Consider the following 27,627-nt stretch of genomic DNA (forward strand, 5'->3'; position numbering starts at 1 on the left):
GCAATTCCTAAAAACCATAATCAAACTGGCCCTAAAACCCTTCAAACTTAGACTTTTCCGAGTCTGTGTCTTTTATGACATCTTGAGACATGGGTTTCTCAGGGGCAGGAATGGTTGCTGGATATTCCAGGGTTTAGAGCATTTAAAAAGAATAGGGAGGGGGTGCAGCACTACTAATCAGAGAGGGTATCACAGCTACAGAAGTTACTATTGTCAAGGAAGATCTGCCTACCGAGTCAGTATGATTGGAAATTAGGAACAGCAAGGGAACAGTCACCTCGTTAGGGGTTTACTACAGGCCCCCCAATAGCAGCAGGGAGATGGAAGAAAGCATAGGTCAGCAGATTTTGGAAAAGTGTGGACATAGTGGGGTTGTTGTAATGGGTGACTTTAACTTTCCCAGTATTGATTGGAACCTCCTTCAAGCAGAAGATTTGAATAGAGCTGTTTTTGTAAGGTGTGTTCAGGAGGGTTTCCTAACTCAGTACGTTGACAGGCCGACGAGGGGAGAGGCCATTCTAGACTTGGTGCTTGGAAACGAGCCGGGGCAGGTATCAGATCTTGTGGTGAGAGAGCATTGTGGTGAGAGAGCATTTCAAATACTTGCAACAATCCCCATAGACCTTGGCAAAAAAAGGTAAAATCAAACACTGGGGATGGCAGACAGAGAGGATCAGAATGGTTCTGCTTCTTTCATGTAGCTGTTTCTTGGACCACAACTGCCTCACATTCTACATAGCTATGGAGAAGGAGAGGATTAGGCAAAATGGGAGGATATTTAATTGGGGAAGAGGAAACTATGATGCGATAAGACATGAGTTAGGAAGCATGGACTGGGAGCAATTGTTCCATTGTAAAGGCACTGTAGACATGTGGAGACTGTTTAAGGAACAGTTGTTGTGAGTGATGAATAAATATGTCCCTCTGAGACAGGCAAGAAGGGGTAAGATAAAGGAATCTTAGATGACAAGAGTGGTGGAGCATCTCGTCAAAAGGAAGAAGGTAGCTTACATAAGGTGGAGGAAGCTTAAGGTCAAGCTCAGCTCTAGAGGATTACAGGCAGGCGAGGAAGGAGCTCAAAAATGGTCTGAGGAGAGCCAGGAGGGGGCACGAGAAAGGCTTGGCAGAACGGATTAGGGAGAACACAAAGGCATTTTACACATTTATGTGAGGAATAAGAGAATGGTCAAAGAAAGAGTAGGGCTGATCAGGGATAGCATAGGGAACTTGTGAGTGGAGTCTGAGGAGGTAGGGGAAGCCCAAAATGAGTTTTTTGCTTCTGTCTTTAAGAAACAAACAAACTTTATAGTGAATGAAACCTTTGAAGAGCAGGTGTGCATGCTGGAATGGATAGAGATAGAGGAAGCTGATGTGCTGAAAATTTTGTCAAACATTAAGATTGACAAGTCGCCAAACCCGGACCAGATTTGTCCTCGGCTGCTTTGGGAAATGAGAAATGCAATTGCTTCAACACTTGCGAAGATCTTTGCATCCTCGCTCTCCACTGGAGTCGTACCTGAGGACTGGAGAGAGGCAAATGTAATTCCTCTCTTCAAGAAAGGAAATAGGGAAATCCGTGACAATTACAGACCAGTAAGTCTTACGTCTGTCGACTGCAAGGTGTTCGAAAGGATTCTGAGGGATAGGATTTATGACCATCTGGAAGAGCATGGCTTGATTAAATGCAGTCAACACGGCTTTGTGAGGGGCAGGTTATGCCTCACAAACCTTATAGAGTTCTTTGAGGATGTGACTAGAAAAGTTGATGAGGGTCAAGCTGTGGATGTGGTGTATATGGACTTCGGCAAGGCATTTGATAAAGTTCCTCATGGTAGGCTCATTCAGAAGGTCAGGAGGAATGGGATACAGGGGAACTTAGCTGTCTGGATACAGAATTGACTGGCCAATAGAAGACAGCGAGTGGTAGTAGAAGGAAAATATTCTGCCTGGAGGTCTGTGGTGAGTGGTGTTCCACAGGGCTCTGTCCTTGAGCCTCTACTATTTGTAATTTTTATTAATGACTTGGATGATGGGATTGAAGGATGGGTCAGCAAGTTTGCAGACGACACAAAGGTTGGAGGTGTCGTTGACAGTATAGAGGGCTGTTGTAGGCTGCAGCGGGACATTGACAGGATGCAGAGATGGGCTGAGAGGTGGCAGATGGAGGTCAACTTGGATAAATGCGAGGTGCATTTTGGAAGGTCGAATTTGAAAGCTGAGTACAGGATTAAAGATAGGATTCTTGGCAGTGTGGAGGAACAGAGGGATCTTGGTGTGCAGGTACATAGATCCCTTAAAATGGCCACCCAAGTGGACAGGGTTGTTAAGAAAGTATATGGCTTTCATTAACAGGGGGATTGAGTTTAAGAGTCGTGAGATCTTGTTGCAGCTCTATAAAACCACACTTGGAATACTGCGTCCAGTTCTGGTTGCCCTATTATAGGAAAGATGTGGATGCTTTGGAGAGGGTTCAGAGGAGGTTTACCAGGATGCTGCCTGGACTGGAGGGCTTATCTTATGAAGAGAGGTTGACTGAGCTCGGACTTTTTTCATTGCAGAAAAGGAGGAGGAGAGGGGACCTAATTGAGGTATACAAGATAATGAGAGGCATAGATAGCCAGAGACTATTTCCCAGGGCAGAAATGGCTAACACCAGGGGTCATAGTTTTAAGCTGATTGGACGAAAGTATAGAGAGGATGTCAGAGGCAGGTTCTTTACACAGAGAGTTGTGAGAGCATGGAATGCATTGCCAGCAGCAGTTGTGGAACCAAGGTCATTGGGGACATTTAAGAGACTGCTGGACATGCATATGGTCACAGAAATTTGAGGGTACATACATGAGGATCAATGGTCGGGACAACATCGTGGGCTGAAGGGCCTGTTCTGTGCTGTACTGTTCTATGTTCTATATTTAAACAGATCCTCACCAGGTCTTTGGCTCCCATTGGTTTGCTCGCCCTCACTAAGCTTACCTTCAGCCTTCATCTCCATCCTTTTAAGCTGACTTTCCTGACTAAGTGCCAATCACTAAAGTTCAAAATCCCTCTCTCTTCTTTCCTCTCCCTCCTTTTCTCTCTTCTCTCTCTTTCTCTTTTTGTTCTGCTGGTGATTTATTCTTTTTCTCTTCCATCTGCTTTTAAGCATAATTCAAACTGTTTCATTTCTGTTGCCCTTTCCTTTTCTCTTGTCTCTAACTCGAAGGGCTCCTTCATTTTCAATTGAATTTTAGCCATTTCTAAAGATTCTGATGGTGTTTCCAGCAAATGTAAATGCTGGGATATTGCTTTAATTATATGTCTTTTCCTTATGGAATGAGGCAGCTCCAACTCCAGCTTGTCTGCTAATTCCAGCAGCTTCGCCTTAATCTCCTTAGAGTTTTTGCAAATCCCCAGAAAACTCTTGGTGACTGAAACAGCTATTTAACATCCGGAAGATAAGACACAAACACCAATCACTCACTGCCTTCAAGCCCAACAACCCTAATCCCAAATCAGGACTATAGAACAAGTCCCCAGTCTGTAATGGACCAGGCCAGACACCCTCAAAACATTTCAAGAAAGCAGCCCAGACCGTAACTTTGCTCGATGGTTTAAGCAGGTATAACACAGATATTGCAGGAGAGATGCAGCTGATCAAACCATTTAGTTTTAAACAAAACAGAATTTATTTACAAGATTACCAAATGAAACACAAACAAAAGACAACAGAATACCCGAATAAGTTAACCTATTTGGAAACCCAAAAGATAATCACAATTCAATGATGTTGTTCCAATACTTGCAACAATACCCATAAGCACCACTTAGATTAGATTGGATTACAGTGTGGAAACAGGCCCTTCGGCCCAACAAGTCCACATCGACCCGCAACCCATCCATACCCCTGCATCTACCCCTTACCTAACACTACGGGCAATTTAGCATGGCCAATTCACCTGACCTGCACATCTTTGGACTGTGGGAGGAAACCGGAGCACCCGGAGGAAACCCACGCAGACACGGGGAGAATGTGCAAACTCCACACAGTCAGTCGCCTGTGTCGGGAATTGAACCCAGGTCTCTGGCGCTGTGAGGCAGCAGTGCTAACCACTGTGCTACCATGCCGCCCTTAAACAGCACTTGGCAAAACAGTTAAAATCAAAAACAGGGTCTTACAGGAGAGAGGTGTCACACAGAGAGGATCAGAATGGTCTTGCTTCTTTCATGTAGCTGTTTCTTGGACCAGCAGCCTCAAAACTGCCAGACTGCTTTCAGTGAATAGTCAGACCCAACCAAAGAAAAGCTGAGCTGGGAGAAGTGTTTTTTTAAAACTTAAAAGCCGTTTGCCTGAGGCAATTCCTAAAAACCATAATCAAACTGGCCCTAAAACCCTTCAAACTTAGACTTTTCCGAGTCTGTGTCTTTTATGACATCTTGAGAAAAAGCCAAGGACAACATAACCTTCTTTAAGGAGCAGCATCACCATATGTTTCATAGTATCAGATGGAGAGAGAGTCTGCCTCTAAACTTAGTAAAAATGTCAGACATCACATTGAACTAAAAGAACAAAAATTACCCATTTGATCTCTTTAGTTGCCTAGCCTTTCCTTAAATACTTCTATAATGTTTGCTTCAACTATGCCTTGTGGTATTGAGTTCCATATTCTCAGTTATGGGTAAGACATTTTGTCTGAATTCCTGTTGGATTTCTTGGTGACTATATTACATTAGCTCCCAAATATGCAGTTCCAGCAAGATTTTTTAAAAATTCATCTGTGGGATGTTGGTGTCGCTGGCTGGCCAGCATTTATTACCTGCCCCTAAGTGTCATGGAGAAGGTGGTGGTGGTGGTGAGCTGCCTTCTTGAGCCACTGAAGCCCACCTGCTGTGGGCTGACTCACAGTGCTGTTAGGTGAAAGTGAGGACTGCAGATGCTGGAGGTTAGAGCACAGCAGGACAGGCAGATTCCGAGGAGCAGGAAAACTGATGTTTCGGGCAAAAGCCCTTCATCCGAAATGAGTCTGAGAGCCTCGGGAGTGGAGAGATAAATGGGAAGGGTGGGGCTGGGATGAAGGTAGTTGAGGGTGCCATAGGCGGATGGAGATGGGATTAATGGTGATAGGTCGGATGGGAGGGTGGAGTGGGTAGATGGGAAGGAAGATGGACAGGTCATGAGAGCAGTGCTGAGCTGGAACGTTGGAACTGGGATAAGGTGGGGCGAGGTGAAATCTACATTGATGCCACCGGGTTAGAAGGTTCTGAGGCGGAAATGAGGCTTTCTTCCTCCAGGCGTCGGGTGGTAAGGTAGTGGCATTGGAAGAGGCCCAGCACCTGCATGTCCTCGGCAGAATGGGAGGGAGAGTTAGTGTGTGACCACAGGGCGGTGAGGTTGATTGTTGCGGGTGTCCTGGAGATGTTCTCTGAAGCGCTCTGCGAGTAGGCACCCTGTCTCCCCAATATACAAGAGACTGCTTTGGGAGTAATTGATACAGTAAATGAAGGTTTGATGGATGTGGAAGGCTCCTTTGGGGATTTAAACGGAGTAGTGGGCACAGGTATTGCAATTCCTGTGATGGCAGGGGAAGGTGTCGGGGAGGTGGATTGTTGGGGGTGTGGACCTGACGAGGTAGTTGCAGAGGGAATGGTCTTTCCACAAAGCAGATAGAGTGGGGAGGGAAATATATCTCTGGTGGTGGTGTCTGTTTGTAGGTGGCGGAAATGGTGGAGGATGCTGCGATGTATACAGAGGTTGGTGAGTTGGAAGGTGAGGACCAGGGGGTTCTATCCTTGTTGCGTTTGGAGGGGTTGGGTTTGAGGGCAGACGTGTGGGATGTGGATGAGATGCGCTGGAGGGCATCGTCAACCACGTGGGAGGGAAATTGCAGTCTATAAAGAAGGAGGCTATCTTCTGTGTTCTGTGGTGGAACTGGTCCCCCTGGGAACAGACGCGGTGGAGGCGGAGGAATTGGGAATTATGGAGAGCGTTGTTATTCACAATGCTATTCAGGTAGGAATTCCAGTATTTTGACCCAGTAACAGTGAGGAAACTGCGATGTATTTGCAAGATAGGTTGGTGACTGGCTTCTTGGGTAAGTTGAAGGTGGTGATGTTGCCAACTATCAGTTGCCCTTGCCCTTCTTGACAGACAATGTTTTGTATTTGGAACGTGTTGTCTTAGGATCTTTTGTGAATTTCTACATTGCATCTTGTCAGTATTGGAGGGAGTGCAGGATTTTAGATGGAATACCAATCAACTGGGTTGCTTTGTTCTGGAATGTGTCAAGTTTCTTCAGTGTTGTTGGAGCTGCATAAATTCAGACATATAGAGGTATTCCATCACACTTCTGACTTGTACCTTGTAGATGGTGGTTGGGCTTTGGGGAGTCAGGAGGTGAGTTACTCATCACAGTATTCTTAGGCTCCGACCTGCTCTTGTGTTTATGTGGTGAGTCCAGTTGTGTTCCTGATCAATGATAACACCTAAGATGTTGATGGTGGGGAATTCAGTGATGGCAGCACCATTGAATGTCAAGGGGGCAGTGGTTAGATTGTCTCATGTTGGTGATGCTCATAGCCTGACATTTGTGCAGTGCAAACTTTACTCATGACTTGTCAGCCCAAGCCTGGATATTGTCCAGAGCTTGTTGTATTTGGACATGGATTGCTTCAGTGTCTGAGGAGTCATGAGTTGTGCTGAACATTGTGCGGTCATTGACAAACATCTCCACTTCTGACCTTTTGATGGACGGAAAATCTTTGGTGAAGCAACTGATGGTGATTGGGCCTAAGACACTATGCTGAGGAACTAGTGTAGAGATGCCCTGGAGCTGAGATGACTGACCTCAAACAATCACGACCGTTTTTCCATGGGTCAGCCACCTGAGAATTTGCTCCTGATACCCATTGATTCCGGTTTTGCTCAGGCTCCTTGATGCCACACTTGGTCGAATGCAGCCTTAATGTTAAGGGCTGTCAATCTCATCTCACCTCTGGAATTCAGCTCTTTTGTCCATGTTTCAACCAAGGCTGTGATGAGAGCAGGAGCAGAGTGACCATAAAAGAGCCCAAACAGGGCTTCACTGTGTTGACTATTGTTGAACAGGTACTGCTTGATAGCACTTGATACATTCCATCACTTTACTGATGATCGAGAGTAGACTGATAGGACAATAATTGGCTGGGTTGGATTTGTCCTGTATTTTTGTACAGGATCTGATAGAATTTTATAAAATATTGAGAAGTATAGAAAGAGTTGACGGTAGTTGTCTTCTAACCTGCACTATTCTAATTTCATCTAAATGTTTATCCAATGACCATTTAAAGGCCCGTAAGGTTGGCGAGTCTACTACTGTTGCAGACAGGGCATTCCACGTCCCCTACTACTCTCTAAGTAAAGAATCTACCTTTGATGTCTGTCCGATGTCAATTACTCCTCAATTTAAAGCTATGCCCCCTCGTGCTGGCCATCATTATCCAAGGAAAAAGGCTCTAACTATCTACCCTATCCAATTCTCTGATTGTCTTATATGTCTCAAATTAGTTACCTCTCAACCTTCTCTCTAACAAAAACAGTGCTCAAGTCCCTCAGCCTTTCCTCATAAGAATTTTTCTCCATACCAGGCACCATCCTAGTAAATCTACGAATGGTGGCAGTGTTTTCAGAGACAGCGTGACTACAGAGTCAGCCAGCTGACCTGGGAAGCCTGGAGCTTCCACGTGGAGTGTCCCCTGGCAGAGGCATGGCATGGGCTGGAAAGCCTGCAGCAGGACACACTCAGCTCCACGGTATGGACTGGGACATTCAGATGAAGGGCTTATGCCTAAAATGCCAATTCTTCTGTTTCTCGGATGTTGTCTAACCTGCTGTGCTTTTATAGCACCACACTTTTTGATGTAGGCTGGGAAGCCCGGAGTGGGAGACTCTTGATGGTTTGGTGTGGGCTGGGAAGCCCAGAGTGGGAGACTCTTGATGGCGTGGTGTGGGCTGGGAAGCCTGGAGCATGTCATTCCAGGAGCAGCATGCTGTAGCAGTGGAGGAAGAAAGTTGGACTCTCTCTAATTTATCTTTTTTTAAAATTCTATTCTAAGTTAATGTGAATGCCACTTACGTCTGGCAATGGTAGACACTTTCATTGTATTTTATATTGAATACACGTGATAATAAGGGATATTCTATTCTGTTGTCAGGGCCCAAATGGTCCAGAAACTCCAACTTGTTTTGTGATATCATTTGGAGAAAATTGAATTGGCTGAAGACTGGTACCTGCAATGCTGGGGTCCACGGGAGGAGGGAGGGATGTATCATCCACTTAGCACTTTTGGATGAAGATTGTTGCAAAAGGTTCAGTCTTAACTTTTGCACTGGTTTGCTGGACTCGTCCATCATTGAGGATGAGGATATTTGTGGAGCCTTCTCCAATGAGTTGTTTAATTATCCACCATCATTCATGACTGGATTAGGCAGGACTACAGAGTTTATATCTGATCCGTTGCTTGTAGGATTGCTTAGCTTTGCCTATCACTTGCTGCTTATACTGTTTGCTTGCTTCAAGTTGAAACCTCTTCTTCACATATGGACATCCTGGAGTGATGTCCTTCACTCTTGGTGGAAACAGGATTAATTCCCTGGCTTGATGGTAATGCTTGAGTGGAGGATATGTTGAGCCATGAGGTTACAGATTATGCTGAAGTACAATTCTGCTACTGTTGATGGCCTACAGTGCCTCAACCCAGCCTTGAGTTGCCAGATCTGCTTATTTAGCGCAATGATAGTGCCACACAACATGATGGAGGATATTCTCAATGTGAAGGGGAGATTTCACCTCCACAAAGACTGTGTGGTGGTCACTCTTACTGATACTGACTTGGACAGATTGGTAAGGATGAGGTCAGGTATGTTTTTCCCACTTGTTGGTTCCCTTACCACCAACTGCAGACCCAGTTTAGCAACAATGATTTGGTCGCGTCCTAAAGGACAATCAGTAGTACTGCTGCTGGGCTACTCTTGGTGATGGACGTTGAAATCCCCAATTCAGAGTACTTTTTATGCCCTTGCCACCCTCTGTGCTTCCTCTAAGTGTTGTTCATCATGGAGTACTGATTCATCAGCTGAGAGAAGATGGTACATGATAATCAGCAGGAAGTTTCTTTGCTCGTATTTAACCTGAAACTAACAAGACTCCATGGTTTCAGAGTCAAATGTGGAGGACTCCCAGGTTAACTCCTTCCAGATTGTATACTACTGTGCTGCCACCTCTGCTAGGTTTGTCCTGCAAGTGAGACAGAACATATGCAGGGATGATGGGTAGTGTCTGGGATATTGTCTGGAAGGTGTGATTCCATGATATGACTATTTCAGTCTGTTGTTTGACTAGTCTACGAAACAACTTTCTCAATTTTGGCACGAGCCCCCTGATGTTGGGAAGGAGAACATTGCAGGCTCGAAGGGCTGTTTCTGCTGTTGGCTTTTCCAGTGCCTAGGTCAATTCCAGGTGATCCGTCTGGTTTCATATCTTTGAGACTTTGTCGCTATTGATAGAAGTGACTGAGTGATTTGAAAGACCATTTCAGAGGGCACTTAAGAGTTGACCGCCATGGGTCTGGAGTCACAAACCAGGTGAGAATAGCAGCTTACCTTCCCTGAAGGGCATTAATGAATCAGTTTTTCCAACAATTGACAGTGGTTTCATGGTTTCATTAGTTTCTTAATTCCTGATTTTTTAAAATTGAATTCAAATTCCATCATCTGGTATGGTGGAATTCGAACCCTGGTCCGCAGAACATTAGCTGAGTTTCTGGATTAATGGTCCAATGATAATATGACTGGGCCATCATATTTGTCTCCTCTTAATCAAAACCTTTTATAATTTCAGAATCCTTTCTGACCTCCTGATTATTTGTCTTTGCTGTCTTCTGTAAGACTCTTCTTTTTATTTTTTTTTCTTCGTTCGGTGGTCAGACCAAGTGATGAGCCACCAGATTGCACATTATAAGATCAAAGGATAATGAATAAAGGAAGAATAGTGAATAAATAATTTTATTCTAAAACAACATGAAGAAACAAAGAAGCCTAGTGATTTGTAAAGGGTGATATTGGTTTTGAATCTATCCATGGCATTGTTCTCAAGACTAGCATTTATTGTCCATTTTTAGTTGCCATCATCTTGATCTCTGCTGTTGTGTGGTAAACTCTCGGTGTAGTTCAATGGGGCGTTTTGGCATTTTACCCAGTGACGATGAAAAAATGGCAATGTATTTCTCAGTCAGAATGATATGTGACCTGCAAGGGAATACTCTTGTGGTTGAGTAAATATGTGTGTGCTATCCTCATTCTTCTTGATGATCGAGATCACGGGTTTGAAAGATGCTATTGGTCAAATTTCTCACTTGTCGATGATAGAGAGGCTTTGTGGGGTCAGAAATTAAGTTACCCAGCGCAGAATACCGATCACCTGCTTTTGTTGCCACACAATGCTGGTTCAAATAAATTTCAGTTCATTGCTAATCTCAAGAATAACGTGGGATAATTAGGGGTGGGATTTCAGTAATGGTAATGCCAAAATGTGTCAAATTCTCAAAGAAGGTGAGTAGACTGTCTTTTCCCAGGGAAAAGACCTTGTCTATTTACCCTATCCATGCGCCTCATGATTTTATAAATCTCTATAAGGTTGCTCCCAGTCTCCGACGCTCCAGATAAAACAGCCCTAGCCTATTCAACCTTCTCCTATAGCTCAAATCCTCCAAACTTGCCAACATCCTTGTAAATCTTTTCTGAATCCTTTCAAGTTTCACAACATCCTTCCGATAGGAAGGAGGCCAGAATTGCACGCAATATTCCAAAAGTGGCCTAACCAATGTCCCGCAACATGACCTCCCAACTCCTGTACTCAATACTCTGACCTATAAACGAAAGCATACCAAACTCCTCCTTCACTATGCTATCTACCTAAGACTCTACTTTCAAGGAGCTATGAACCTGCACTCCAAGGTCTCTTTGTTCAGCAACACTCCCTAGGACCTTAACATTAAGTGTAGAAGTCCTGCTAAGATTTACTTTCCCAAAATGCAGCACCTCGCATTTATCTGAATTAAATTCCATCTGCCACTTCTCAGCCCATTGGCTCATCTGATCAAGATCCTGTTGTAATCAGAGGTAACCTTCTTCGCTGTCCACTACGCCTCCAATTTTGGTGTCATTTGCATCTTACTAATTGTACCTCTTAAGCTCGCATCCAAATCATTTATATAAATGATGAAAAGTAGTAGACCCAGCACCGATCCTTGTGGCACACCACTGGTCACAGGCCTCCAATCTGGAAAAAAAACCCTCCACCACCACCCTCTGTCTTCTACCTTTGAGCCAGTTCTGTATTCAAATGGCTAGTTCTCCCGGTATTCCATGAGATCTAACCTTGCAAACCAGTCTCCTATGGGGAACCTTGACGAACGCCTTAATGAAGTCCATTTAGATCATGTCTATCGCTCTACCCTCATCAAGTTTGTGAGACATGACTTCACACACACAAAGCCGTGTTTACTATCCCTAATCAGTCCTTGCCTTTCCAAATACATGTACATCCTCAGGATTCCCTCCAACAACTTGCCCACCTCTGATGTCAAGCTCACTGATCTATAGTTTCCTGGCTTGTCCTTAGCACCTTTCTTAAACAGGGGCACCACATTAGCCAACCTCCTGACTTCTGCCACCTCACCTGTAACTATTGATGATACAAATATCTCAGCAAGAGGCCCAGCAGTCACTTCCCTAGCTTCCCACAGAATTGACGGTGTACAGGATATTGTTTCTGTTTATTCCTGTGTTGTAGCTTTCACCACATTTTTCAGTATACTTTACACTACTCCCAACATATTACAGTCCTCATTGAACCAGCTCATTCCTGATAAAAGGCTTTCACTTGAAACTTGCAACTTGGATGCTGTTTGACTGTGCTTTTCTAGCACCACACTTACTACAAGCATCTTGGCAACTCAGGTAACTTATTTAAAGAACCACTCGTGGTGATGGACATTGATGTTCTGTACCTAGAATGAATTCTGTGCCAAATGTTTCTTCCGGTCAGTGGTTAAAAAGGAGACACACAGATTCATTGTCGAGGGATAATCATCATTGGTCAATAGCACATTTTGCTTGAGACCTCATAGATCCTGGAGTCAAAGTTGAACACTCCCCCTCAACCATATATCACTGAAGCACCAAGTCTGCCTGTGGGAAAGGACAAATCCACTAATGGTGGTGAAGGTAGCTTAAACATTGGGTAAAATATATCATTCCAAATATGTTAATATGCAAAATCTCTTATCTTGGAATCTAATTCTATGTGCGGGCTTGCATGTGACTCTCACTGCCACTCATGAGCAGAGCAGGTTTCTCACACAGTGATACTGTTTTGGATAATTGCATAAACATTTGTTTATGCAATTTTGTTTGGGATTTTTAAATTCTTTACTGGAATGTCGTTGTTGCTGGCTGGGCCAGCATTTATTGCCTATTACTTTTGAGAAGATGCTGGTGTGGTGCCGTCTTGAACTGCTGGAGACCATTTACTGTAGGTAGACCCACAATATCATTTGGGAAGGTCTTCCAAGAGTTTCGACCAGAGATACTGAAGAAACAGTGATTCCAAGTAGGGATTGTCTGAGTGGCTTCCAGGTGGTGTTTTTGCCACTATTGTCCTTCTAGGTAGAAATGTTTGTATGTTTGGAAGTTACTGTCTAAGAACCCTTGGTGAATTTCTGGAATGCATCTTGTAGATAGTGCTGTTGTAAAGTATTTTAAGCCAACACTTAAACATAAGGACTCTCGTTCTGACATCAAATATTTTACATTAGTGGGAAGACAGTCTTTACTAGTAAACTAGAAGACTTTCCAACAATACTAAATTTAAAGTATTTTATATACGATTCAAATTGTGTTGCAAATACAGTGCAGAGTACAACAGGGCTGATATAATTAAGGACTGGAATTTAGGACATCATAACAATGACACAGGATAACCACCATCATGTAAATTAACTTAAAAATGGAGAAAGCTGTTGTCACAACCAAATGACTCTAGATAATATCTTTGAGATAAAAACCCTCAGGAATATCCTCTGCCTCCTTTTCTGAGTATGCATCAACATATAGATCTTTTATTATCTTGTCTTTCTGTTGCAAATTCCCTTCACCTTTCAGGACTAAACACTTCTGCCTGACCCTCTGCCTGTTCAGCTTTTTCCTGCACCATTACATCAAACAGGGTGTCTGCTAACTGAACTCCTTCGTCTTTCTCTTCAGTTTTTGCTTCATGCTGTGACTTATGATAGTGGGATCTTGGTGGAAAGGGGTGGCCGCAAAGACCGTTCCCTCCGTGACTACCTGGTCAGGTCCACGCCCCCCCAAAACCCACCCTCCCATCCTGGCACCTTCCCCTGCCACCGCAGGAATTGCAAAACCTGTACCCACACCTCCTCCCTCACCTCCAAGGCCCTAAAGGAGTCTTCCATGTCCATCAAAGTTTTACCTGCACATCCACCAGTATCGTTTATTGTATCCGTTGCTCCCGAGGCGGTCTCCTCTACATTGGGGAGACTGGGCGCCTCCTAGCAGAGCGCTTTAGGGAACATCTCCGGGACACCCGCACCAGTCAACCACACCGCCCTGTGGCCCAACATTTCAACTCCCCCTCCCACTCTGCCGAGGACATGGAGGTCCTGGGCCTCCTTCACCGCCGCTCCCTCACCACCAGACGCCTGCAGGAAGAACGCCTCATCTTCTGCCTCGGAACACTTCAACCCCAGGGCATCAATGTGGACTTCAACAGTTTCCTCATTTCCCCTTCCTCCGCCTCACCCCAGTTCCAAACTTCCAGCTCAGCACTGTCCCCATGACTTGTCCTACCTGCCTATCTTCTTTTCCACCTATCCACTCCACCCTCCCCCCTGACCTATCACCTTCATCCCCTCCCCCACTCACCTCTTGTACTCTATGCTACTTTCTCCCCACCCCCACCCTCCTTTCACTTATCTCTCCACCCTTCAGGCTCTCTGCCTGTATTCCTGATGAAGGGCTTTTGCCCGAAACGTCGATTTTCCTGCTCCTCGGATGCTGCCTGAACTGCTGTGCTTTTCGAGCACCACTCTAATCTAGACTTTGGCTTCCAGCATCTGCAGTCATTGTTTTTACCATAGGGTCATAGAGGTGTACAGCTCAGAAAAATGCCCTTTGACCCACTGAATCTGCACGAGTCAAAAACAATCGCCTATCTATCCTAATCCTATTTTGCAGCACTTGGTTCGTAGCCTTGCATGCCTTGGCATCGCAAGCATATATCTAAATACTCCTGAACTGTTATGAAACTTTCTGCCTCTGCTGCCATGGCAATTGCCATCACAGTCTCAGTGAGTTTTTTTTAAATTTCACATCCTCTATAAGACCTTCTGCCCCATACCTTAAACCTATACCCACTGGGCATTGATTCGTCCATGAAGGGGAAAGGTTTCTTCCTGCCTTTCTTATCAAGGATCTTCATAATATTAAACATCTCAATCATGGCCCCCTTCAGAGTCCTCTGTTCTTAAGAAAACAAGCTCAGGCTGTCCAATTTCTCTTCATAACCAACTCTCCAGTCGAGACAACATCCTGATAAATCGCCAGTGCACTTGTTCAGCTATATCTTATTCCTCCTATAATATGGATTACAGAACTGAACACAATACTGTAGTTGTGACATAACCAGCAGTTCCAACTGTTCTCAAACTCAAGTATAGTGCAAACTTCCCTGTTCTCAAACTCAAGTATAGTGCAAATGTTTACAGGCAGCAGAATTCTTAACGTTCACATGGGAGAGCTTTTTAAGCCAATTTGTAGAAAGAGGATGGTCCTGGACTTAATTGTAAATAACGAAGCCGAGTCAGTAGCTGAACCACCAGTGAGGGAATAGTTTGCAGACAGCAACAAGGATGGCCCTAAAATCAAAGTTCTAGGCTGGAGTGAGGCATTTGGCTAGATGCTTTTAAGTAAATCTGTTTCAGCACAGTGGGGCACATTCAAGAAAGAATTGGGAGAGCACAGGGTCAAAATATTCCAATAAAGACAAAGGACGGGACTAACAAATCATGGATCCCTGGATATCATTGAAATATAGGAACAGGAGTAGACCATTCAGCCCCTCACGCGTGTTTCATCATTCAGTGAGATCACAGCTGATCTGTGGTCCTATCTGCCGTTAGCCTATATCTCTGAATATCTTTGATTAACAAAATAGTTACCTATCTCAGATGTAAAACTGATTAACCACTGACCCTGTACCCACTGCCATCCACTGGAAGACAGTTTCAAACATCTTTCATCCTTTCTCTGTGGAAGGCTTTCCTAATGTCTCTCCTGCACTGTCTGGACCTAATATTTAAGTTATGCGCACTAGTTCTAGAAACTCCAATAATGGAAATATTTATTTTTTAAATTAGATTCCGTACAGTGTGGAAACAGGCCCTTCGGCCTGACAAATCCACTCCAACCATCCGAAGAATGACCTACCCAGACCCATTCCCGTGCCCTTTACTTGCCCCTGACTAATGCACCTAACACTACAGGCAAATTACCATGGCTAATTCACCTGACCTGCACATCTTTGGATTGGGAGTAAAACAGAGCACCCGGAGGAAACCCACACAGACACAGGAGAATGTGCAAACTCCACGGAGACATCGCCCAAGGCAGGAATCGAACCCGGGTCCCTAGCTCTGTGAGGCAGCAGTGCTAACCACAGAGCCCCCCACAGTTTATCTATATCTCCCTGTCTTTTTTCATTAATAACTTGAAGGGTCTGATCAGATCACCCTTAAGTTCTAAAGAAACCTGCCTTAATTTATATAATCTGTTTTTATAACTTAATCCCTGAAGTTCAGCTATTGTAAATCTATATCATATGCCTTCCAAGGGTAATGTTAAAGCTTGCTTGGTTTTTCTACTAAAAACGAGAGCACAAGACAAAATTAAAGTATTAAAGATCCTTTATTGATTGCTTCTCACCATGTGGCGGGAGAGCCCAGCAATCCTGAGCGTGTGCTTACACGCTAGGCAGTGCTGCAAGTGCTCTCCTGTGTGTTTAGACAAATCAAGGCTTTTTATACCTTTTCTTAAAAAAGAGGCATTTTCTGCAGTTTTGTGTGTAATTGCCCCCTTCAGTTACTGCTGGGTCATGTTGAGACAAGCCTTTGGTCACATGCACTCGTTATCTTGCTGTTCTTTGGTTCTTTATTTTCTTTGTTTATGCTTGGCCATCTCCAAGCTAACCATACCCCGCCCCAACACCATTTTGTTTAACATATCAGTTATATCAGATTCAAGCAAGCTAAAATGTATCCTAAAACTTACCATTCTTATAGCAATATGTCCTTCTTAAGGCATGGTGCTCAGATCTACTCATAGAACATAGAACAATACAGCACAGAACAGGCCCTTCGGCCCACGATGTTGTGCCGAACTTCTATCCTAGATTAAGCACCCATCCATGTACCTATCCAAATGCCACTTAAAGGTCGCCAATGAATCTGACTCTACCACTCCCTCGGGCAGCGCATTCCATGCCCCCACCACTCTCTGGGTAAAGAACCCACCCCTGACATCTCCCCTATACCTTCCACCCTTCACCTTAAATTTATGTCCCCTTGTAACACTCTGTTGTACCCGGGGAAAAGGTTTCTGACTGTCTACTCTATCTATTCCTCTGATCATCTTATAAACCTCTATCAAGTCACCCCTCATCCTTCGCCGTTCCAACGAGAAAAGGCCGAGAACTCTCAACCTATCCTCGTACGACCTACTCTCCATTCCAGGCAACATCCTGGTAAATCTTCTCTGCACCCTCTCCAAAGCTTCCACATCTTTCCTAAAGTGAGGCGACCAGAACTGCACACAGTACTCCAACTATGGCCTAACCAAAGTCCTGTACAGCTGCAACATCACCTCACGACTCTTGAATTCAATCCCTCTGCTAATGAACGATAATACTCCATAGGCCTTCTTACAAACTCTATCCACCTGAGTGGCAACCTTCAAAGATCTATGTACATAGACCCCAAGATCCCTCTGTTCCTCCACCTGACCAAGAACCCTACCATTAACCCTGTATTCCGCATTCTTATTTGTTCTTCCAAAATGGACAACCTCACACTTGGCAGGGTTGAACTCCATCTGCCACTCCTCAGCCCAGCTCTGCATCATATCTAAGTCCCTCTGCAGCCGACAACAGCCCTCCTCGCTGTCCACAACTCCACCTATCTTTGTATCATCTGCAAATTTACTGACCCACCCTTCGACTCCCTCCTCTAAGTCATTAATAAAAATTACAAACAGTACTCATAGTACTTCAAGTGGGATCTAACCCTTGTACTTCAGTCCTCTAGATATAAAGGCCTCGAGATATTCCATTAGCTTTCGTGATTATTTTCTGCACCTGCTTATGACATTTTAAACATCTGTGCACGTGAACCCCCATGTCTCTTTGGATATTCGCTGCATTTAACATCATGCCACCTCGAAAGGTCCCTGATTTCTTCTTTCTCGTTCCAAAACAGATTATCTCATGCTTGTTTGCATTGAACTCTGCCCAAACTGAGCCACTTGCGGCACCACAAGCATGGCTTTGGCTTCACGCGATGAAAGAACCAGTGCCCTCATCAGTTTCTAAAATGGAAAACTGAGTTTTGAGTAGGATACCAGGGGGACTCCTGTACTATCTGTCTATTTTTCTAGGAGTAGGCCATTTGACCCCTCAGGCCTGTTCCATCATTCAATACGAACATTAAACTCAATGTCCTAATCCCACCCTTGCTCCATATCCCTTGATCCCTTTAACTACAAAAAGTGTATCTACCACCTTGAGAACACAAAATGTTTTGAGTTCAATCACTTTCTGTGAAGTAAATTCCACATTCTCACCACTCTCTGGATGAAAAAATGTACCATCATCTCAGTCCAAAAAGGTTTGCCCCTTAACCTTAAATTATGACCCCTGTATCTGAGTTTTACCCATCTGACCTTGCTGGATGAGCCCTCCAAGATGTGCTAGGGAAACTATGAAAATCTCTTTAATCAGTAACACAACTCCCCCACCCTTTTTACAATCCTCTCTATCATGCCTGAAACATCTAAAACCTGGAATGTTAAGCTGTCAGTCTTGCCTTTTTCTGAAGCAATTTTGTAATAGCTACAACTTCATAGTTCTTTGAACTAATCCAGGCTCATCTGCCATACTTGTTATACTGCCCATTAAAATAAATACACTTCAGACAGCCAGTCCTGCCATGTTAAGGACTAAACAGAAAGAAACCCAAAGAACTGCAGATGTTGAAAATCAGAAACAAAAACAGAAATTGCTGGGAAAATTCAGCGCTTGTGAAGAGAAAGCAGAATTAACATTTCAGACCTAGTGACCTTTCTTCAGTTCAAAGAGTTACTGAATCTGTAATGTTAACTCTGCTTTCTCTTCATAGATGCTGCCTGATGCCGCGTTTTTCCAGTGATTCTGTTTCAGTTGCCATTGTGTTAAGAATCAATTGCTGCAGTAAGGAGGTTCAATATTTTGGAAAGGATGTCAAATGATGCTTTGTGGTAGAGTTTAAGAATAAAAAGTGGACAGTCTCAGTGATAGGATTGTATTATTGCCTGAACATTTAGTGGGTATTTGAAAAGTAGATATGTAGACAATTCACTGAGGTGTGTAAAAACAAAAATGGGAAATTATATTTCAGGGATTTCAATTTCCCCAACATTAATTAGAATAAGCATAGCATAAAGAGTTCAGAGAGGACTGATTTTTTAAAAATGTACTCAGAGCTTTTATGTCGGTAATCTGATGAGGGATGGTGCAATGCTGAAACTAATTCTGTCGGATAGATATTGGAGATGACAGTGGGACAACATTTTAGTGATAGTGATCACAACACAAAAAAAATTTAAGTTGTTGTAGAAACTGAAGAAGATTACCTGTATTTAAAAAAAAGGTTTTGCATTGAGGCAAGCAGATTTGATTAAAGTGATATTTTCAACCAAATTGTTTAGATTATTGACAAACAACAATGACACAGCAGTGATCCTTGTGGCACACGCTGGTCACCGGTATCTAGTCTAAATAACAACCCTCTACCATCACAATTTGTCTCCTATCATCAAGTCAATTTTATATCCAGTCGACAGCTCTTCCTGGATCTCAAGAGATCTAACCTTAGTAACCAGTCTACTGTGCAAAACCATGTCAAAAGTCTTGCTCTAAACAACATCTACTGCTCTTCCTTTATCTATTTTCTTCATCACTTCTTCAAAAACCTCAATCAGTTTGTGAAACATGCTTTGTTAAAATTGTACAAGACATTGGTTCAGCTGCATTTAGAATACTGTGTACAGTTCTGGGCGCTACATTATCAAAATGGAGAGGGTGCAGAGAAGGTTTATGAGGATGTTGCCTGGTATGAAAGGTACTAGCTATGAAGAGAGGTTGAGTAGGTTAGATTTGTTTTCATTAGTAAAAAGGAGATTGAGGGGGGACCTGATTGAGGTTTACAAAATCATAAAGGGTATAGACAGGGTGGATAGAGACAAGCTTTTTCCCAGGGTGAAGGATTCAATAACGAGAGGTCACGCTTTCAAGGTGGGAGGTGAAAGGTTTAAGGAGGATACACGTGGCAAGTACTTCACAAATAGGGTGGTGGGCATCTGGAATGCATTGCTAGCAGAGGTGGTAGAGGCAGGCATGATCGATTCATTTAAGATGCATCTGGACAGATGCATGAGTAGCTGGGGAGCAGAGGGATACAGATGCTAAGGAATTGGGCGACAGGCGACAGTACATTTAGATCGGCTCAGGCTTGAAGGGCCAAAGGGCCTGTTCCTGGGCAGTAAACTTACTTTGTTCTTTGTTCTTCTTTGATTTCCACACACAAAGCAATGTTGACTATCCCTAATCTATCTTTGCCTTTCCAAATGCAAGTAGATACTTCCTGCCGCCACTTACAGTGAACTATTTATGTCAATCGTGCTGCTTTCTGATCTACTTTAATATCTGCTTTGTGGACATTTTTTAAATTCTCCACTGTGTTCTCATTCCTACCTACTGTTTTCATAGTGAACTCTCGCTTTCTGTTGTGCTGCTTCATGCCCACCTTTTACTCATCCCTGCCACTGTCGCTGTCATTTTGAACCACCCGTGTTTCTTGTATTGCTTGATGCATCACTGTTCTCACTCTTGCCTGCTAGTCTTGCAGTAAAGTCTCAAGTTCCTGCACTACTTGAAGCCCTTCTGTGTTCTCACTCTCTGTTGCTCTTGCACTAAATTCTCATGTGTCTGCATTGCTTCATTACGACTGTGCTTTTGCTTCTTTCTGTTGCTATCACAGTGAAGTTGTTCCAAGGCATCTGTTAGATGTGATGACAAAGCTGTTTTAAAGGAGTATTAAAATTATAGTTTGACATCTATGTGCTTGCAACGATGCATTCTGGGTAATCCAAGAAGGAGGACTGGAAAAATTTCTGGCTGTACGGGCTGCTCCTTTTTTTGAGGTATTTTAGGTGTTGGAGGTGATTTCCTCGAATTCCAGGAGCAGCGATTACTGTTTTATATGCTGTTGCATTGTTTTGGAACTTTGGAAAAAAAAAGTCAAAACAACAGCAGTTTTAAAAGGGAGAAGAGCAGACAAACGAAGCACATGGTGAGGACAGTGCAGGGGAGAGAGAGAGAGAGAGAGAACCTGCATAGTTACTGCCTTTGCTGTTTAAAAAACTGGACATCGGAGTGCATCTGGGAAAATTAACGAACAGTGAAATTCACAACTAATTCTGGAGGAACTGTTGGGCGAAGTTCACAGCACAGAATCAGATAAGTTAATTGTTGTTTTAAGTCTGTCCAAGAGAAAGGCTGCAGTAGTGAGTATGGTGGATTCTTTCTTGATTATATGTTTTTGGAGATAAGTCTTTTGATTAAACTTAAAATATAAGCCATAGCTATTAATTTAACCTGGGGCAGTGTTTGTAGAGGAATAAGACGGTGTTGTTTTCTGGGTCTGTAGATTGTGAAGGAGCAAAAATGGCCTTTGCAGTGATATGTATTTCTTGTCAGATGTGGGTGTTTAAAGAGAGATTAGATTAGATTAGATTACTTACAGTGTGGAAACAGGCCCTTCGGCCTAACAAGTCCACACCGCCCCGCCGAAGCGTAACCCACCCATACCCCTACATCTACCCCTTACCTAACACTACGGGCAATTTAGCCAGGCCAATTCACCTGACCTGCACATCTTTGGACTGTGGGAGAAAACCGGAGCACCCGGAGGAAACCCACGCAGACACGGGGAGAACGTACAAACTCCACACAGTCAGTCGCCTGAGGCGGGAATTGAACCCGGGTCTCCGGCGCTGCGAGGCAGCAGTGCTAACCAGAGTTTAAGGGTTATGGCGGATTATATCTGCCATAAATGCTGTCGGATGCAAATCTTATCAGATCGAGTGGATCGGTTGGAGAGACAGAAGCGATGAGGAATTTGCAACAGCAACAGTATGTGATGGATGGCAGTTATAGGAAGGGGGTAAAGTCTCAGATACAGTCACATAGATGGGTTAACTCCAGGAAAAGATAAGAGAGGTAGGCAGCTAGTGCAGGAGTCTTTGTGGATATACCCATTTCAAACAGGTACGCTGTTTTGGAAAATGTAGGGGGTGATGGATTCACAGGGGAACATAGCATGAACAGCCAAGTTTGTGGTATTGAGACAGGCTCTAATGCAACGCGGGGTATGTAGGCTTTCAAGAGATCAATTGTGTTAGGGGATTCTGTAGTCAGAGGTACAGACAGACATTTCTGTGGCCAGCAGAGAAAAAGCAGAATGGTGTGTTGTTTCCCTGGTGCCAGGATCAAGGATGTCTCAAAGAGGGTGCAGAATGTTCTCACAGGGAAGAGGGTCCAGCAGGAGGTCATTGTTCACATTGGAACCAACGACATTGGAGGGGAGATTACAGAGAGTTAGGCAGAAATTTAAAAGAGGTCCTCAAGAGTAGTAATATCTGGATTACTCCCAGTGCTACGAGCTAGTGAGGGCAGGAATAGGAGGATAGAGCAGATGAATGCATAGCTGAGGAGCTGGTGTATGGGAGAAGGATTCACATTTTTGGATCATTGGAATCTCTTTTGGGGTAGAAGTGACCTGTACAAGAAGGACGGATTGCACCTAAATTGGAAGGGGACTAATATACTGGCAGGGAAATTTGCTAGAACTACTTGGGAGGATTTCAACTAGTAAGGTGGGGGGGGGGGGGAGATAGTGAGGAAAGAGATCGATCTGAGATAGGTACAGCTGAGAACAGAAGTGAGTCAAACAGTCAGGGCAGGCAGGGACAAGGTAGGACTAATAAATTAAAATGTATTTATTTCAATGCAAGGGGCTTAGCAGGTAAGGCAGATGAACTCAGGGCATGGGTAGGAACATGGGACTGGGATATCATAGCAATTACAGGTACATGGCTCAGGGATGGGCAGGATTGGGCAGGATGGGCAGGATGGGCAGGATTTGTTCCAGGATACAAATGCTACAGGAAGGATAGAAAGGGAGGCAAGAGAGGACGGGGAGTGGCATTTTTGATAAGGGATATAGCATTACAGCTGTGCTGAGGGAGGATATTCCTGGAAATACATCCAGGGAAGTTATTTGGGTGGAACTGAGAAATAAGAAAGGAACGATCACCTTATTGGGATTGTATTATAGACCCCCCAATAGTCAGAGGAAAATTGAGAAACAAACTTGTAAGGAGATCTCAGCTCTCTGCAAGAATAATAGGGTAGTTATGGTAGGGGATTTTAATTTTCCAAACATCGACTGGGACTGCCATTGTGTTGAAGGTTTAGATGGAGAGGAATTTGTTAAGTGTGTACAAGACAATTTTCTGATTCAGTATGTGGATGTACCTACTAGAGAGGGTGCAAAACTTGACCTACTCTTGGGAAATAAGGTAGGGCAGGTGACTGAGGCATCAGTGGGGGAGCACTTATGGCCAGTGACCATAATTCTATTCATTTTAAAATAGTGATGGAAAAAGATAGACCAGATCTAAAAGGTGAAGTTCTAAACTGGAGAAAGGCCAATTTTGACAGTATTCAGCAAGAACTTTCAAAAGCTGATTGGAGGCAGATGTTCGCAGGTAAAGGGACGGCTGGAAAATGGGAAGCCTTCAGAAATGAGATAATAAGAATCCAGAGAAAGTATATTCCTGTCAGGGTGAAAGGGAAAGCTGGTAGGTATAGGGAATGCTGGACGACTAAAGAAATTGAGGGTTTCATTAAGAAAAAGAAGGAAGCATATGTCAGGTATAGACAGGTTAGATCGAGTGAATCCTTAGAGTATAAAAAAAGTAGGAGTATACTTAAGAGGGAAATCAGGAGGGTAAAACGGGGAGATGAGATAGCTTTGGCAAACAGAATTAAGGAGAATCCAAAGCGTTTTTACAAATATATTAAGGACAAAAGGGTAACTCGTGAGAGAATAGGGCCCTTCAAAGATCAGCAAGATGGCCTTTCTGTGGAGCCACAGAAAATGGGGGAGATACTAAATGAATATTTTGCATCAGTATTTACTGTGGTAAAGGATATGGAAGATATAGATTGTAGGGAAATAGATGGTGACATCTTGCAACATGTCCAGATTACAGAGGAGGAAGTGCTGGATGTCTTGAAACGGTTAAAAATGGATAAATCCCCAGGACCTGATCAGGTGTACCCGAGAACTTTGTGGGAAGCTAGAGAAGTGATTGCTGAGATATTTGTATCATCGATAGTCACAAGTGAGGTGCCGGAAGACTAGAAGTTGGCAAACATGGTGCCACTGTTTAAGAAGGGCGGTAAAGACAAGCCAGGGAACTATAGACCGGTGAGCCTGACCTCGGTGGTGGGAAGGTTGTTGGAGGGAATCCTGAGGGACAGGATGTACATGTATTTGGAAAGGCCCTTTCCGCAAAATATTTCCCTCCCCACCCCTTTCCGCAAAAACCTTCCACCCTACCAACCTTCGCATAAACCAAATCATCCGCCGACATTTCCGCCACCTCCAAACAGACCCCACTACCAAGGATATATTTCCCTCCCCACCCCTTTCCGCAAACACACTCTCCCTGATTCAGGATAGTCAACATGGCTTTGTGTGTGGGAAGTCATGTCTCACAAACTTGATTAAGTTTTTTGAAGAAGTAACAAAGAAGATTGAAGAGAGCAGAGCAGTAGATGTGATCTATATGGACTTCAGTAAGGCGTTCGACAAGGTTCCCCATGGGAGACTGATTAGCAAGGTTAGATCTCACGGAATACAGGGAGAATTAGCCATTTGAATACAGAACTGGCTCAAAGGTAGAAGACAGAGGATGGTGGTGGAAGGTTGTTTTTCAGACTGGAGGCCTGTGACCAGTGGAGTGCCACAAGGATCGGTGCTGGGCCCTCTACTTTTTGTCATTTACATAAATGATTTGGATGCGAGCATAAAATAGGTACAGTTAGTAAGTTTCCAGATGACCCCAAAATTGGAGGTGTAGTGGACAGCAGGATCTGGACCAGATGGGCCAATGGGCTAAGAAGTGGCAAATGGAGTTTAATTCAGATAAATGCGAGGTACTGCATTTTGGGAAAGCAAATCTTAGCAGGACTTATACACTTAATGGTAAGGTCCTAGGGAGTGTTGCTGAACAAAGAGACCTTGGAGTGCAGGTTCATAGCTCCTTCAAAGTGGAGTCGCAGGTAGATAGGTTAGTGAAGAAGGCGTTTGGTATGCTTTCCTTTATTGGTCAGAGTATTGAGTACAGGAGCTGGGAGGTCATGTTGCGGCTGTACAGGATGTTGGTTAGGCCACTGTTGGAATATTGCGTGCAATTCTGGTCTCCTTCCTATCAGAAAGATGTTGTGAAACTTGAAAGGGTTCAGAAAAGATTTACAAGGATGTTGCCAGGGTTGGAGGATCTGAGCGACAGGGAGAGGCTGAACAGGCTGGGGCTGTTTTCCCTGGAGGGGTGATCTTATAGAGGTTTACAAAATTATGAGGGGCATGGATAGGGTAAATGAACAAAGTCTTTTCCCTGGGGTGGGGGAGTCCAGAACTAGAGGGCATAGGTTTAGGGTGAGAGGGGAAAGATATCAAAGAGACGTAACGGGCAATGTTTTCACACAGAGGGTGGTACGTGTATTGAATGAGCTGTCAGAGGAAGTGGTGGAAGCTGGTACAATTGCAACATTTAAGAGGCATTTGGATGGGTATATGAATAGGAAGGGTTTGGAGGGATATAGGCCGGGTGCTGGCAGGTCGGACTAGTTTGGGTTGGGATATCTGGTCGGCATGGACAGGTTGGACCGAAGGATCTGTTTCCATGCTGTACATCTCTATGACTCTATGCATGTTTATAATTAACCAGAGTGGCCTCTCTGTCATTGTCTCATTTATTCCCCAAATTAGCTTTCTGTTCAATCACTATGACTAAGCAAATGAGATGCCTTTAATGAAAAGTCCTCTTTCTTATTCATCCTTTCATTCTTCTTAGTATTCCTTTATTAGGAATAAGAAATACATAAAGACGGGATCTTTACATAGGAAGCATGAATTCATAGGAAAGTTGAACAAGTGACTACTTACCAACAATAATGTGTGTCTATTCATGTTTTGTAGGTATGGCTAGAAAAGAAAAAACAAGTTGTTCATGAACAGCAGAAAAAACAAAAGCTGAAAGAACAGCAGGAAACTGAGAGGAGAGAGCAGGTTATCTTATTTGTCTTTAATCTTCTAATCTCAAATATGTTATTTTCATAACTTTTAATTGTTAATTTTTGAGAATCTTAAAAATAGTTTACTACAATGTTACAAGTATATGTTATCATATCTGCAAAAATTCTCAAATAGATTCATAGAATTTTACCGCATGGAAAGAGCCCTTTTGGTGCATTGTGTCATTAAGAATCTACCCACTTGAGTCCCAGTTCCAGCATGTGACCTGTAGCCTTTTATGCTTTGGCACTACAAATAATTTACATACTTCATAAATGTTGTGATGGTTTCTCCCTCTATCACCCTTTCAAGCAGTGAGATTCAGATACCCCTCCCTCTGGGCGAATAGAATATTCTTTAAATCCTTTCTAAACCTCCTGCTCTTTACAGGTATATGGATAGGAAAGGTTTAGAGGGATATGGGCCAAATACAGACAAAATGAAACTCATTCAGTTTAGGAAACCTGATCTGTTTCCATGCTGCATGTACTTGATTTTAAATCAATTATTCCTGATTATTAACTTTTCTACTAAAAGTAAAGATTTCTTTCTGTCTACCTATGCTGCTTATAACTTTGTACACTCCAGTCAGGTCTCCCCTCAGCCTTCTATGCTCTGAGCAAAACAACTCTAGTTGATCTAATCTTCTTGATAACCAAAATGCTCCAAACCAGGCAACATTCTAATGAATCAAGTATAACAACCACAAAGAATTGTGGACGCAGGAAATCTGAAAGAAAAACAAAATGTGCTGGAGAAACATAGCAGGTCTGACAGTGTCTTTGAAGATAAAACATAGTTAAAGTTTTGAGTTCTGACTCTTTATCGACACCCACTTTAGTGCAATCACATTTTTCCTGCACTGTGGCAACCAGAACTGCAGAAAGGTCTCTCGCTGTGGCCAAGTGTCTTAGACAGCTCTATTCTCATTTTTGTATTTGTTGCCGTGGCTAATAAAAGGAAGTATTCCATATGCTTCTTAACTACCTTATTAACTGTCAGTCTATCCTAAGGAACCAGTGGACATGCACATTAAAGTCCCTCTGATCCTCGATGCTTCCCAGGGTCTTACTATTGATCATGTATTCCCTTGCTTTGTTTGTCCTGCTCACCTTATCCAGATTGAATTCCTTTTGCTACTGGTCAGCCTATTTGTCCAGTCCATCTTTATCCTCCTCACTATTTACTAACCACTGATTTTTTGATCATCTGCAAACTTATTGATCAACCCTCCTAAACTAAAGTGGAAAAAAATTACATGTACTCCAAAAAACAAAGGCAACAATCCTATGGAAATCCACAGGCTTACAGTTACAAAAACCACCTAATGACCATCACCCTCCGCTTTCTGGCACTCAACCGCTTCTGAATGGAATTAGCCAAATTTCCTTGGATCACATGGGCTATTAACTTTGCTATCAATGCGAGAGACTAATATTTAACATCTTAAGTCCAAGTAGATCACATCGACTGCATTGTCCTCAAATACACACCTGTTACCTCTTTGAAAACTTCAATCAAGTTGGTGAGAAATGACCTCCTTATTATCAGAACCATGCTGGTTGTTCTTGATTAATCTCTGACTCTTCAGAAGAATTCTGTCCCTCATAATTGCTTCCAATAGTTTCCCCATCACTGATGTTAGACACATGACCTGTAGTTTCCTGGTTTGTCCTTTGCTATCTTCTGGAATAACAGCAACTCATTGGCTGTCCTCCAATCCTCTGACACTGTCCTGTGACCAAAAAGGAATTGAACATTTTTGCCATTGCTCCTGTTAGTCAGTCCTGCCATCCCTGGAATCAGCCTGGTAAACCTTTACTGCACTCCCTCAAGTCCTTCCTCAGAAAAAGAGACCAAAAC

General features: G+C 43.4%; 1 protein-coding gene across 6 annotated transcripts in view; it reads left to right on the forward strand.

The window, feature by feature from the left end:
* The window catches only part of LOC140485769 (uncharacterized), a 179,239-nt gene that overhangs the window by 52,955 nt on the left and 98,657 nt on the right, over window positions 1–27,627 (forward strand). For 5 of the 6 annotated variants that reach the window (XR_011962430.1, XR_011962431.1, XM_072584291.1 and 2 more), the window contains exon 4: window positions 25,669–25,758. The exons of the other annotated variant lie outside the window; for it this stretch is intronic. Coding sequence is in view for 3 of the 5 variants with exons in the window: in XM_072584291.1 (XP_072440392.1) it covers window positions 25,669–25,758 (90 nt within the window). In the remaining 2 variants the exon portion in view is untranslated. The remainder of the gene's footprint in view (window positions 1–25,668; window positions 25,759–27,627) is intronic. 6 annotated transcript variants of the gene reach the window in all.

Source organism: Chiloscyllium punctatum, chromosome 14, assembly GCF_047496795.1.
Source record: "Chiloscyllium punctatum isolate Juve2018m chromosome 14, sChiPun1.3, whole genome shotgun sequence".
Taxonomy (NCBI): Eukaryota; Metazoa; Chordata; class Chondrichthyes; order Orectolobiformes; family Hemiscylliidae; genus Chiloscyllium; species Chiloscyllium punctatum.